This window comes from Vitis riparia, chromosome 10, assembly GCF_004353265.1.
Source record: "Vitis riparia cultivar Riparia Gloire de Montpellier isolate 1030 chromosome 10, EGFV_Vit.rip_1.0, whole genome shotgun sequence".
NCBI lineage: Eukaryota > Viridiplantae > Streptophyta > Magnoliopsida > Vitales > Vitaceae > Vitis > Vitis riparia.
In genome coordinates, this window is record NC_048440.1 from 20,797,984 (window position 1) to 20,813,584 (window position 15,601).

Consider the following 15,601-nt stretch of genomic DNA (forward strand, 5'->3'; position numbering starts at 1 on the left):
TAATTTCAAACACATTAGATATATTTTTTGGAAAACCCCAAATCTAGATTAGGGTTAGATTATTTTATTTTTAATTTGTTTTAATATCAAAATAATAAAAAAATTTAAGATTTTGATTTTATTGTTGGAATTTGGGAGATCTTAAATTTTATTAGATGAAAAAAAAAAATTCCTTGGAAAGTTTCAATTTTAGGTTAGGGTTAATTTAAAAAAAAGAAAAAAGAAAAAAAAGAACGCGTGTTATGCTACTGGAAGCAAGAAAAAAAAAAACAAGAAAAAAAAAAAAGAAAAAAAAAAAAGAAAAGAAAAGAAAAAGGGGGCGTGTGCCTTGAAGGAAGCCTTTGATATAATATATATATATATATATAATGAATCATGATGATGGCAAAAAAAAAAAAACTTGCTTTTCTTGGTTTGGTGTACCCGAGAGACATAAATGAATTTTGAATTGTTTAATTAAAATAATAATAATAATAATAACATTTAGTGTTAGATTAATAAATAAGATAATAGTAATAATGGTCTTTTTTTTGTAATAAATAGAATGAGAGATTTGGCAAAATATATATATTATATATATAGAATTTTATAATAAAATAAAATTGTAATTTAATTAAATTAGTAATGTGTTATTAGAAACAAATTGAGAATTTATTAATTTTAATTAAATAAGGAATAGAGTAATTAAATTATTACTTTGTTAATAAAAAAATATTAATCTTAACATTTAGAAATTTTAGGATTATCAGATTTATATTTTGAGGTAAATAGTAATAGTGGTATTTTTATTGTGTTAGGTGAGGAGTAGACTTTTCAGGATTATTTTTCCTTCAAGGTCTTTGCATATTTTGAGGTAAGGGAAGTTAATGCAATATTTATAAAATTAAATTATCTTATATGTTATTTTGAATTGTGGAAAAGAAAATGATATTTTGTTACCATGCATGGATCAAACTGTTTTGCACTAAATATTATGTTGGAATGTTTTGTTTTATTTATGACACAAAATATGGAGATATTATGTTGTGTAAATTTGAATACTTGAACAAAAACATCACTCTGGTTTATTCGGCCCTTGTCAACGGGATATAATAGTTGACTATTCAGCCCTGTCAACGGGATATAATAGTTGACCTTTACATTTCATGGTGGGAATGTAATTGATTTGGACCCCAGCCTCTAGGGGTTTGGTTAGAGGTTACTAGTACTAGTAGTGTTTGGTTCCTTCCACCAGGAACAATTTGAGGCTAGCCACCCATTTGAAAAGTCCCACCTAATTGGGCATTTGATATTTGATAACCAGAGTAATGAAAATTGAATGAATTTGATTGAATCTTATGTGAAAGTGTTTGAATTTGATATGAAAATGGTTGGTTGAATTTTGAATATATTAGTATTGTTGAAACTCTGATATTTGATGAAAAAAAAAAAATGATATCTCCTATTTGAAATGAAAATATTTGATCCATGAATTGCATTAATATTCCTTATTGGGCTGTGAGCTCATTCCCAATTGTTGAAAATTTTTCAGGTACTCTTAGTTCGGGTGAGGAGTGATGGCTAGGCTGAGGAATGGTCATCATTAGGATTTGACTTAGGATTTGATGTTGGATTTTGTTTTAACTGTTAGTTATGTTCATTTGGATAATTTGGTATTTGGAAGTTATTTGGAAATTGAATTTTGAGGATTTTAGATTGTTTCCGCTACTCTGAACAGGTACTTGGTAATTGGTAACTTCCGATTACAAGATAAGTGTTTGGGTCAGGTTACACTGTAAGCCTTCGGGTTTGAAGTGTGAAATGACCGTCATGCCCTTGGAGTGGGTCTCGGGGCGTGACAGTTTCTTTTTTATTTTTTTTGGATATCTGCCATATCTTTCTGGGTTTGGCCTTTCGTTCTTGATTACCCATGTCAGAAAAAAATATTTTCTCTTCACCACTGGCATTGGATAATTCTTCTAATCATTTCTAATTCTTTGATTGATAATATTGCAGGTTACGACTATGAGGCTGAGGGTTGATCTTGAAAGTGACCGCTGTTACAAGAAGATCAAGAAACTGCTCTGCAAATTTCCTGGTGAGAGTCTTATATATATGTGTTTGGTGTAGTTGAATTTTTAGGTTTTGTGAATGTTGAATGCATTTTGAGATTGTGGGCAATGTTGAAAGGATAAAGAATTGAGTTGTTTGTTTGGATTTTGGTGTTGAATTTTATGAACAAGAGAAATACGAGACCAGACTTTCTTTAAGGAGGAAAACACAGTGGTGATCAAAGTAGTAGGCAGCAGCCCTCATGAGATCAGAGACAAGCTAATCTGCAAAGCCGGCGGAACCATCAAGAGTATTGAGATTACAGTAGCGGAGGAGCCAAAAGAGCCTGAGAAGCCTAAGCCCTAATTAGTTTTGTATTTATATTTATATTTATATATAATCCATTAGTTTTGTATTTATTGATTAATTAATTGAATGCCAAAAACTTTCCCTTTACTTAAACATTGAAGTTAGTAAATATACAAGCTTATAGAAGTGTCACGGCTTATCTCATTCCTTTCCACGAGGTATTGTGACTCCAAGTTCATCCCTAATTCATACACTTTGTCTTCCCCTTCGAATCCATTTCTAATTCATGAAATTGTCTTTCCAAGTAAAAAAATCATATTTTATTTTTATTTTTATTTTCTTTCTTTTAATAATAAATAAAATAAGGCTTTCATCTTGATCTAGTCCGGTTCACATTTTGAGCCGAAAGGGGATTTGGACTGGCACGGTTCAATTCAACAAATTTTCCACTCAGTTTTTAATTTTTTTTTTTGGAAGAATGGGCCTAGTTTGTTGTTGGGCCATGCACACTTGCATAGCCCAACCTTCCATGGCCCAACGAGATTTTAAAGGTCTGTATATGTTCTTTTCTAATGTGGGACAAGCATAACAGCTGATTTAAAGAAAAATCAGCATTTAAACATGCATAACCTGCGGGCCTGGGGCTTGGTCCATAGGTTCAAGATAAGTATGGTTTCACTTTCACCAACCTGCTAGTCATCGGTTTGGAGTCTGGACTAGCAGTTGTAAAAAGGATAATAATAAAATAGATATATTATTTAGAAAAGTCATCTCAAATATTTAACATATATAATATACTTCCATTTTTAAGATATATTTTCACATTTAAATATTATATTTGTTTTATTTAATAAAATTTAAACTATTAATATATTTATATAAAAGATGAAAAATACATATTATTGTATTTCAATTATATATATATATATATATATATATATATATATTTATAATTTTAAAAATTATTTAAATTTTAGTAAAATATAAATGATATATTTATGACATCATCAGTCCAACTACGATTCAACTACTGGTTAGACTACTGAATTATGAATCCATAATTTTTTTAATTTAATGATAGACCTGATTCTAAAAATATTGAGTCAATGTTAATTGAAAAAAGGAAAAAAATAAAAAGAAAAAGAAGAAAATGCTTTTGCAAAGAAAAAGTGGAAATAAAAAGCAAACAAAATAAAGAGAAAGAGAAGTCATTATCTATGAAAGAGGAGAGGTATAGTTAATTGATTTGATATTTGTATTTGTGAAAGTGACAACTCTCACTTCAATTAAGATGGTAGCTTCATGGAGTAAAAAAGCAAAAGTAATGTTCTGCCAAGCCCATTAATACAAGTCGCCCAGTCTGCAGTCAAGGTCATTGGACAGGTCCATCAGCCACTGTCTCTAACTTAGGGTTTTTATTTATCAATGGGCGCCACATGGGCACCTCGGAATAATTACTACAAAATTATTTTTTAATTTTTTTTAAAATAATATTTTTTTAATAAAAAAATATATTTAATATTTATATAGTTTTTAATATTTTTTTATCAATTTACCATTTAATTATTATTATTTATTATTTTATAATTTCATAATTTTTATTTTTTAAATTTAATTAAATAATAATTATATAGGACATTTTATATTAATTTATTTTTATTAGTTTTACCTTCCATTATTATTATTTTTATTTTAAAATTTCGTAATTTTTTATTTTTAAAATTTAATTAAATAATAATTATATAATACATGTTTTTTTTTCATTAATTAAATGTTCGATTATTATTATTTTTTATTTTTTTTAAATTAATTAAATAACAACTATATAAGACATACAAATTTGTAAACTATGAATTTATGTATATATAATTTTTTTTTCATTTTCTTTGCTTTTTTCATACCAAATTATTAAAAAAAAAATTATTTATATTCCCATAAATATCAAATATATATATATATATATATATATATATATATATATATATATATATATATTATATGTTTACACATATACAAGACAATTATACTAAATATATAAAAATATTTTCATATTTTTATTAACATCCATAAATAATTAGAATTTTGTGCCAACCTTTTGCTCAAAAGCACTATTTTTACCCCAAAAATTTGGCCAAGTCCCTAAGAATTTCCCCAAATCAATGCAAATATTAACATAAACAGGAAGGGATCACAATGAAATTTGTATACATGGGTTTTGAATAAGAATTGGAGAGGGTCTGAGTTTATAAGGAATCGAAATTACACCCAATATAAAAGAACAAAAAAGCAGGAGGCAGTGGCAGTGAAAAAGAAGAGTGGCTGAAAGTGATACAATGATGATTAAGTAGCATGAAAGGTAGCAAGTTAGTTAAGGCCTACTGCCTAACAATGAAGGAGATGATAATCAAAAGAACATCCTGGCAACAACCATGGTTGAACCCAGATGCCACTTCCAAAATCACTGATTGATATTAGGTGACTTTTTGGACACTTGATTGACACTGAATCCACCCACACCACACAACTCTTAAAGATGGTACTCAACCATTAATGTTTCTAAATCTTATTAAGAGGAAAGCATGATTCACTCCTCTTTTGGTAATCCAATCCACTAATCTGAAGTCTTAACCCATGTTTCGTACGGCATTTAACTTTAGGTTACCTGGGTCTTCTCATTCGTATTAAGATCTGAATGACCCATGATTGAGAGTTTTATACGTATGCTCTTAAAAGTTATATTTGATCTTCACGAGAAGCTTCCCAAGCAAGATTTAGGGTCACCAAAGAAATTGACTTGCCGACATATGAAGGAACTAAACCTAGGTACCAAATATCAGCTAGGTGAGCCAACAAATTTCTCAACAGCACCCCACTGATGAAGCTTTTTGAATTCTAACACAAAAGCAAAACCAGTTTGCAGCACTAAATACTCTCAAAGAGGACTTTATTTACTATAGTGGATGAAGCTAGGTTTCAATCATGTCAAAAGCTTAAGTCCATGATATGTACCGTGTCTTTGCTTTAAGGAACCAATCTATGTCAGAAAGAAAGAGTTCAGTGAAAGCCTAGTAAGTATGGTTTTACCAAGCATGTATATTAGACTCTTCCTGTATTCCATCCTTGGATTCTTGATACAACCAGACCAGAAGAGAAAAGGGAATATATGAATTATGAAGAGGAAGAATCTTTCAAAAAAAAAAAAGAAAAGAAAAAAAAAAGGAGAGGAAGAAATGCAAACACGTATACACTACATGACAATTTTCTATCTCCTAAAACAAAAAAAATAAAAAATAAAAATAGGAAGACAGGTTTGACAAATAAAAATCGTTTTCTATTTTTTATTCTTAAAAACACCCTTAAAACATATTTTAGTTATTTTATACTATTTTTATTTGTTTTTTTAGGGTTGTTTTAAAAAATAATTATATAAATATGTAAAACAATTAAAAATAAAATATTAGACATAAAAATTATTTTTAAAACATATTTAAAAATATTTAAAACATGTTAAAAATATTTTAAGTTTCTAAATATACTTTTGTTTTATAAAAATTAGAAAACAATTTTTAAAAATCATTCTTAAAAACTTGTTTTCAAAACTATTTTCGAAAACATTTACCTAACAAACCTTAAACTTACAACATGTTCCCAATAACTTTTTGATTTTTGTTTTAGTTAAGATCAAGACAAAATTAAAAATATTAATAATTAACGGATAATATTATTATTCTAAATTTTTTATTAAATATGAAATAACTTAAGACATAAAATAAAATTAAAAATGAGTTTATACCGTAAATAACTTTTTATTCTAAATTCTTATGTTAATTTTATTTTAAATTAAAAAAACTCAATTTTTTTTTTACTTAGAAAAGAGTTTAGGACCTTAATCTCAAACTTGAAGAAGAAGATAAAGGTTCATACTCCAACGTCATCAAGGTATGATACTTCCATCTATCGAAAATGTAATTGAATCAATTTACAACTTCCCAATAAAACTTGATTATGTTGCTTTGGATTTCTCCACTTAATTTGAAGTCATTGAAAACTTTACGTTACCTACCCATCCGGTGATATAATATTTTATTTTATTTTTGATAATAATATAAAAAGATAGGTTTTCGGTGGCATCGAAAAACCCTAAAGTCATATACGTGATACATGAGTGAGCAACCTTTTCTTAATCCTCTCCAAGCCTAAGAGAGAAGAAAAATTGGTTAGCCGTCTTAGGTCAGGCCCACAAGCTCAAGAACAAAGGTGGGGTTAGAGTTGGAGCGTTTGGTTGAGCCTGCAGGGGTTGTCTCACTCTCCATGTATCATTAGCCCACAGAATTTCCTCCATTGATACTGGCTCTACACCACAGGATCAAGTGACATGGAGATGGGTGTCAGCTGTCAAGCATTAATGAATAATCTGGGGACACGTGTACGGTTCCCACATGGGGGTTCATGATCCATAATTGCACCTCATGAACATATAATTTTTTTAATGCAAGGAAGGAAGGAAGGAAGGAAGGTGAGATGGGTCGATCAATGCCTTCACATGCAATCAAAGATGGTAGAGTCAGCAATTGTTGGCCATCCAAGATATAGACAAAATTGATGATGAAATGAAATTCGTATGCAACGTGTCGAAATATGATTGGCCTGACCTCTAAAGATTAAAAAAATGTTTGGTCATATTATAATTTATAAGTGGCCACCGCAGCCTAACCTCCCCCTTTCTCACTAGATAATACCACTCTCTCTTCATCCTACTAAGTTCTGAGCAGACCCCCATCATCACTCACTGCTCACAGCCATGCCAGAGGTCTCTGTGGCTCTAATCTCTCCAATCCCTTCACACCCATTTGATTTTTCTCATCTGAATTTCATATTTTTTCTTGGCTGTTTCTTTTTTATTTTTTTGGATATCTGCCAAATCTTTCTGGGTTTGGCCTTTCGTTCTTGATTACCCATGTCAGAAAAAAATATTTTCTCTTCACCACTGGCATTGGATAATTCTTCTAATCATTTCTAATTCTTTGATTGATAATATTGCAGGTTACGACTATGAAGCTGGGGGTTGATCTTGAGTGTGACCGCTGTTACAAGAAGATCAAGAAACTGCTCTGCAAATTTCCTGGTGAGAGTCTTATATATATGTGTTTGGTGTAGTTGAATTTTTAGGTTTTGTGAATGTTGAATGCATTTTGAGATTGTGGGCAATGTTGAAAGGATGAAGAATTGAGTTGTTTGTTTGGATTTTGGTGTTGAATTTTATGAACAAGAGAAATACGAGACCAGGCTTTCTTTGAGAAGGAAAACATAGTGATGATCAAAGTAGTATGCTGCAGCCCTCATAAGATCAGAGAAAAGCTTATCTGCAAAGGCGGCAAAACCATCAAGTGGATTGAGATTATAGGACCGGAGAAGCCTAAGCCCCCACCGGAGAAGGCAAAACCCCCGCCGGAGAAGCCAAAAGAGCCCCCGCCGGAGAAGACTAAAACGCCGCCTGAGAAGCAAAAACCCCCACCAGAGAAGCCTAAAGAGCCCCCGCCGGAGAAGCCTAAACCGCAGCCGGAGAAGCCGCCGGAGAAGCCTAAACCGCAGCCGGAGAAGCCGCCGGAGAAGCCGCAAAAATCTGAAAAGCCACCTGCACCTGCTCCAGTACCAGGTTACCCACAAGTCTATCCAGTTGCAGTGTGCTGTAAGCCATGTTTTGATCTGGGGCATGGTGGCCCATGCCACCATGGCCATGGTATTCCATACCAACGACCATCAACCTATGATGGATATGTGAGGCTAGTGCCATCCTATGATGAGCCTTATGGCGGCTGGCCTTCTGGGTGTCGCTGCAACAGGAGCTATGGCTGCCGCTGTGAATACTTTACTGAAGAAAATCCAGCATGCACCATCATGTGAATGGCAATCCATGTTGATTGTCTTTATCTGGATCTTTAATCCCTTTCCTCAGTGGGGTGTTGAATCAGTTCTTTTGGGAGCATTTGGGGTTCTTTCTTTTTCATAACATAAAGGTTGTATAGGCAAAAGCATTAATAATAATGTTGGTGCCCTAATGTTTGTGGATCAATGGATGTTGGTGATTGTTATGGTATTCATCAAGTAATAAGTCTTTCTATAATCATTTTCTTTCCATAGTGTATCTCACTTTCCTTTCTCCTTTCTTAGAGCAAGTCAATTTCTTCGACAGGGGTCTTAGAAAAGGCTCTTTTGATGATCACTGAATAAGCATCCAATTTTCACTGTTCATTGCTTGTCTAGGCAGAAAACTGCCATTTCTTTAAGACATCCTGAATGTTCCAACACTCAAAATACCTCAAAAACCGGTATGGAACATCCAAAACAGATGAAACAGGCACATTTCCATCATGAATATTCTGTTCACCCCGGTTTTTAACATGGCCTTGTTTAGGACCAATTAAGTGATCTTGGTTCTGGCACTGGAAAACTCTGCAACCCTCCTGGTACTTTGTAATCTTTCAGGTTCTAAAACAATTCTGCAAGTTGTGCAGTGTCTCATGTATCTGCAATCCACATCCAAACATCGACACCTTTGTCATGACTTGCGGTGGATGTAATCTTGGACACCATCCTTTTCCCCATTCAATCAAATAAAACCATTATTCAAAGATGCCTTCATTTCCCAAATTTCAATTCTTTACAAAAAGTGAAACCCCAGCACTGTACTAAAATATTTATTTCATTTGAAGTTTGCTGGTGGCATTGCAGAGTGTGATTAGGGTCAAAAATCGCAATATTAAATTCTATAATTGTGCCTTCCAGGTGAAGTTACCTCTAGAATTCTTCAAGCATTATGCTAACTTCCTCCTTGCTGCAAAGTGTGCAGGTTGATTATGAGAGCAATGCAATAATTAACAATGGAGAAACATTAAGGAGAGTTTGCTCTATAACAAAAATGAAAGTGACATGGAAACCGGTTTTCTCTCAACTAACGGTATGTTTATGTTTGGTTGAAATTTATTTTATGTTGGGTTGGTCGAGAATAATTCCTGGCTGTTGATCCAACACCCTCAATCTTCTCTTAAACATCTGCCTAATCTTCTCTTAGTCCCCTGTTCCGATGGCTGATGGGAATCATAGTACAGTCACTTTGTACATATTCTCTCTGAGAAACCTTTGGTTTCAAATTGACATGCATTAAGTAGTTGCTTCCATAGTAGTTGGCTGTCACTATAAGAAGGAATAGATAAGGCAGGGACTCACCCAACACCTTTGGATGATCCAACCAAATGGCACTCCATCAGTGACCAAATGGCGTCATTTATGGTCTTTTATCATCATCATTCCTATCTTAGGCAGAGAAATTAGCAACCAGGGGGGGGACCAAAATAGACCACTATCTTGATGATTATACACAAGAAAAATGAGGGGAGGAGGCATCCATTTCAGTGGTCCCAACAAGAAGAAAGAACATTGAAGAAGGAAGAGGTTCATTTGGTGAAAGAATTAAGCTGCTTAAATATATGATAAGTATATATGTACCTGCAGGCAAAGAAAGCCACAAAAGAAAAAAAGAAGAGGAAGGAAGTTGATTGAAAATAACCGAAGAAATTAATTAAGGAGGCCACTGTCGGCAGAAGAGGCTCTGTAGAATAATCTATTTGTGGGTGAGTACTAAGGATGGCAGCTGCATAGGTCACTCCAGTCTATTTCATGGCCATGTGATCACGCTAAACTCGTACAATGACACAAGAGATGCGTGTATTCTGAATGGGGCCAGCCCTTTATCTTATCCATTCAATCTTCCTTGTTCTTTTCTAAGGATTAATTGCGTGTGAATAATTAAGATTTCACGCGTCTAGTGTTTAGTATTGATTTTAAAACAATGTTTTTAATCAATTTAATACTTGAATAATAAAATTTATTAAATATTAAAAATATTTATTAAAATCATTGTCAAACAGGTTTTTAGTCTAATTAGACTAAGCCAAATAATGAGGTGAATAATTGAAAGCCACTTATTATCAATAAATTTAATTTAATTATATTAATTAATATCAATTGAATATTTTTAATTGGATAAGAAAACCAAATATTTTAACTTTTCTTATTCAGCTAACAAGGAAATGTCACTTTAATTATATTCAATAAAAATACCTATTATGGGATTCATTAAAATACTTTTTTTAATTTTTAATTTTTGTCTTTATTTAAAGAAATTACATTCAAGTGAAATATAAGTTAATAAATAAAATTTTAAATATTTAAAAATAAAAATAAATAAATGGGCACATATTATTATTTTGTGTCGTAGAATATATGATAATTTTAATATTAAATATAATTTAATATATTTTCAAGCATTGAAAATTAATAAAATACAATTTTCATCTCTAAATTGATATTCACTATTTATTTTTTAAGTCATATTTGTTATTCCCCATATTTTATTACTAATTTTACTATGCATATATTATTTTTTGTAATGACTAATTTAATGCTTGTATTATTTATTATTTTATTATTTTTCAAATTTTCATTCAAAATTTGTATACTTTTGATCAATTTTACCAGTAAGAAAATTTAAACATGGCCTCCCCTTAAACATATAAATTTAATTTCTAGTTTCAAAAGATAAAAAGTAATTTCATTTCAATGTTATTTACCAAAAAAAAAAAAAACTAATTCTCAAGGATTTAAATAAATATATATATAAATTTTTAGATAGAATATAAAAACAAACAAAATTTTTCATAAAATCTATTTGATATTCTTAGTTTATTTATTTATTTATTTTAATTTCATCATTTTTTTTCCTCGCTATGTCAAAAAATTTGTTTTATTATAATTTTTATAATAAAATTAAATTTTTGGTAATTTCTATTTTGTATTTGAAATTTTATTATTATTTTTTTAATAGTGTGTTTTCTTCACTCTCCTATTTCCAAATTTTAAAATTTTCATATTTAATTAACTAATAACTTATTTATAACTCAACTATATAATTATATTAAATACTATTTAGTTATTTACATGGGTGTTTATGTTTAATAATTGGGAAAAGTGTATTTTCCCACATCTGACTGGGTTGACATCCAAAGACTCAAAAAGTTTGACCAACCAAGGGGGGCCACCTCAGCCTAACCTGGTCCGTTCCCACTTAATAAAGAAACCAGTCTTTTTCTTCGTTCAACTCAATTCAAAGCTCAGTTCCCATTGCTCACAGCTCACCAGAGGTGTCTGTGCCTCTGATCTCTTCAATCCCTTCACACCCATGTGATTTCTTCACCTGAATTTCATATTTTTTTCGCTGGTCTTTTTTTATTATTTTTATTTTTTATTATATATTTGCCATATCTTTGTGGGTATTTGTTATTGCAGGGTACGATTATGGTGTTGAAGGTTGATCTTGGGTGTGACCGCTGATAGAAGAAGATCAAGAAACTGCACTATAAATTTCCTGGTGTTATATATATATGTATGTAGGTATATGTGTGTTTGGTGTTGTTGAATGCATTTTGAGATTGTGGGCAATGTTGAAAGGATGGAGATGTTGTTCTAAGGGTATTAAAACAGAGGATTAGCCCAAAAACACACAAGTAATCAACATAATTAGGAACTAGAAACTTATCAAGGATAGGCTGAGGTGTGAGAATTGTCCTTAAAATAGATTCACTCTTCTTGAAGATAAACTTGATGTACTAGGGTATTAGTGGTTTACCTCTTGGATTCAACAATTAGTAAATCTTGCCTTGGATGCATGCACTCTACAAGTAAGACTGTACAGTTCGAGTTCTAAAATATTTCTCCTTCAGATAGATGTATGAATGAGTGGAGAGGGAAGCAGAATGCTAGAAATTTTAGAAGAACTCTATGAAAAATTGGTATTTTGAGAGTCAGGGGTAACCTCCTTTATAGCCCAATGCGACTCTTCTAAAGAGTTGGTCAAAAATAAAAGACTTAAGTCTGCAACCCTCTTGGTACTTTGTAATCTTTCAGGTTCTAAAACAATTCTGCAAGTTGTGCAGTGTCTCATGTATCTGCAATCCACATCCAAACATCGACACCTTTGTCATAACTTGCGGTGGATGTAATCTTGGACACCATCCTTTTCCCCATTCAATCAAACAAAACCATTATTCAAAGATGCCTTCATTTCCCAATATTTCAATTCTTTACAAAAATTGAAACCCCAGCACTGTACTAAAATATTTATTTCATTTGAAGTTTGCTGGTGGCATTGCAGAGTGTGATTAGGGTCAAAAATGGCGATATTAAATTCTATAATTGTGCCTTCCAGGTGAAGTTACCTCTAGAATTCTTCAAGCATTATGCTAACTTCCTCCTTGCTGTAACGTGTGCAGGTTGATTATGGACAGAATATACAAACCCATCTTAAATAAAAAATAAAAAATTGCGAATTATGCTGTGGAAAAGACAAGTGAGAAAAGACGTAAGGCCAAAAGAGAGGAAAATGCATGGATATGAGAGCAATGCAATAATTAACAATGGAGAAACATTAAGGAGAGTTTGCTCTATAACAAAAATGAAAGTGATATGGAAACCGGTTTTCTCTCAACTAACGGTGTGTTTATGTTTGGTTGAAATTTGAGGTTGGGTTGGTCGAGAATAATTCTTGGCTGTTGATCAACACCCTCAACTAACAACTAACAAGTGATTTTAATTTATTTATTTACAAAATATTTTATTCAAGCGATTTGATTCAATTTTTTAAAAAGTTATTTACATTACTGCATCAAAAGAATTTATTACGAAATTTCAATTTATGTATAAAAATTATTTTTACTTACTTTTACTATAAAATAATGAATTTTTACAATTTTATTTATAAAAGTATTTTAAAATTATTTTTTTGGAAAAAGTAATATATAGACATATATAATATTATACGTGTCAATCAAAAATATAAATTTGATAAAGTGTATATAATAATATTGTGATATTTGATTATAATATGTTTAATTTTAAAATATATTTAATATTAAAATTATGATACAATATAAAATAAATAAATAATGATAAATGTATAATTTTTTTAATATGTAATTAATATATTAAAAACACTATGAAGAATATTATTATGATCATTTTTATATTTTTGCCAATAAATTAAATAAAAAAATTCATTTGATTATAAAATAATTATAATTAATTTATTCTTTAAAGTATTTTTTTTTAATATTTTGTTTATATTCTAACTTTTTATATATATGTATATATGTTAGCCCAAAGGTTCTCCTAATCGGGTTTTGATGATAACAAACCATGGTTAAGTAACTAATTGTTTTAAATGATAAAGAATCTCAGGTATAATTTCGGAAATTCATCCAAGGACCAAATGGATACAAGACCGAGATTATTGGAAGTCCCTTGATCATAGGAGATGAATGTAAGATGAATGCATTGGTGCACTTAAGGTTTTCATGCCATTTCATGCATCTTTGAAAAACTCGGTTTATTCTTTAAACTTTCAAATTCATTCAAACCCGAGTTTTATCAAATATACCTTAGGCAAAATGTTTTAAAACTGACATATTTATTCACCTAAAGACCTTGCCTAATTAGTAGAAAAGAAAAGAATTTAAAAAGGAAGGTTTTCGGGGCTAAAAGGCTCAACCGGTCGAGGCTATGGCCAACCGGCTCAACCGGTTGGGGAACCGGTCGACCGGTTGACCCTGTCTGGTCGAGGAGTGTCAAAAACACTTTCTCTCATCGAGTAGCCTTCTCTTCCCGGTTGAGGTTCACACCCTTCTCGGTTGAGGTCCGGTCGAGGCAACGGTAACCTGTCAAAGCATTTAATGCCCAACGGCTAGTGATCCGGTCGACCCCTAACTCGACCAGTCGAGGGTACCTTTTGCTGTTTTTGACTCCCGAGCTTAGAAACCTATAAATTAAGAGCTCCACTTCATTTATGAATAAGAGAACACTTGCAATAAATTATCTACCTACTTGTTCTTGATCAAAAAGCTCTCATTTCTTTCTTGGTGCATTAAATCATCATTTGCATACTCCTTAGTGCACCTTTATGTATCATCCTAGCCTTGTTTTGTATTTGATCCATCCTTAAGCTAGGTTGAGTGTTTTATTCTTGTAAAAGCCAATCGTTTAAGCCTTCGAGAGGTGTAATTCTTGAAGAGATTGTGTAAGAGCCCATTGGAGCCGGAATCCAAGTGTAAGAAGATTAGAAGCTTGGTTGAAGTTTCAAGTTAGTGGAACCCTCACTTGGTTAGGAGATTGAGGAGAGTGGACGTAGGCAAGGAAGTGCCGAACCACTATAAAACCCGAGTTTGAATTCTTTAACTCTATCTCTTTACTTTCACTTATATTGTGCTTGAAATTGTTGTTATTGAAAAGATTTTTTAAAAACCCAATTCACCCCCCCTCTTGGGTGTTTATTTCTTAATTAAACATAACCTTTATTTTCTCAATATATATATATGTTTGATGCATGTTATTTAACAAAGAGCAAACTTGCCCCAGTGGTGCTTGTGATGTTGGCGATCACAATATTTTAATCACTAATTGCACCCAAAAATGAAAATATCGGTAATCACAAATATATCGGTATTTCAATTTTATAGATATATCAAATATATGAACAAATATTTTGGAAAAAAATATCGATATGCCTAAAATTGATCAAAATTTTAAAAAATATGAGAAAAACTTCATAAAAATATTATTAAAAGTATAATAGATATTTTAAAGTTGTTTTATTAAAGAATTTGATATATGTATAATATGATTTATCATATTTGATAATAATATTATATGCATCGATAAAAATACGAAATTTATAAGTGTATATTTATTATTAAATTACATCAAATATTATTTCATAATAATATTATGGTATTTGATTATAATATGTCTAATTTTAAAATATATATTAATATTAAAATTATGATACATTTAATTCAATTGTATTAAATGATATAAAATAAATTGTGATATATGTACAAATTTTTAATATTTAATTAATCTATTAATAATGTTAAAAACACTATGAAGAAATTTATCATGATAATTTTTATATTTTTGATAATCAATTAAAAGAAAATTTTGCATTTAATTATAATTAATTTACTCTCTAAAATAATTTTTAAATATTTCCTTTATATGATGATTTTGAATATATATGTGTACTACTTTATATTTAACAATGGACAAACTTGCGTAAGGTGAGTTTGGGATTTTTGATAAGAGTGCAATAATTTAAAAAAATAATTCTTAAATTATCGTAGTGGAAAAAATAATTCCAATAGTTTTTGCCAAG

General features: G+C 30.7%; 1 protein-coding gene across 2 annotated transcripts; it reads left to right on the top strand.

Annotated features, from left to right (window-relative positions):
* Positions 1 to 7,054: 7,054 nt before the first annotated feature.
* LOC117923739 (early nodulin-75-like) lies at positions 7,055 to 8,441 on the top strand. 2 transcript variants are annotated; one of them, XM_034842172.1, is made up of 3 exons: positions 7,055 to 7,150; positions 7,384 to 7,465; positions 7,613 to 8,439. In XM_034842172.1, exons 1-3 carry the CDS (start codon positions 7,142 to 7,144, stop codon positions 8,242 to 8,244), a joined length of 723 nt encoding a protein of 240 aa, XP_034698063.1. In that variant the 5' UTR covers positions 7,055 to 7,141; the 3' UTR covers positions 8,245 to 8,439. The 2 variants fall into 2 exon arrangements, with proteins under 2 accessions (XP_034698063.1, XP_034698064.1); XM_034842173.1 differs by lacking the exon at positions 7,055 to 7,150 and having other exon boundaries at positions 7,378 to 7,465; positions 7,611 to 8,441.
* Positions 8,442 to 15,601: the final 7,160 nt, after the last annotated feature.

Bases quoted from the DNA above. Each gene is read 5' to 3' on its own strand.
- LOC117923739 (XM_034842172.1), top strand. The intron at 7,466-7,612 runs GTGAGAGTCTTA...TATGAACAAGAG, and splicing joins ACTGCTCTGCAAATTTCCTG to AAATACGAGACCAGGCTTTC.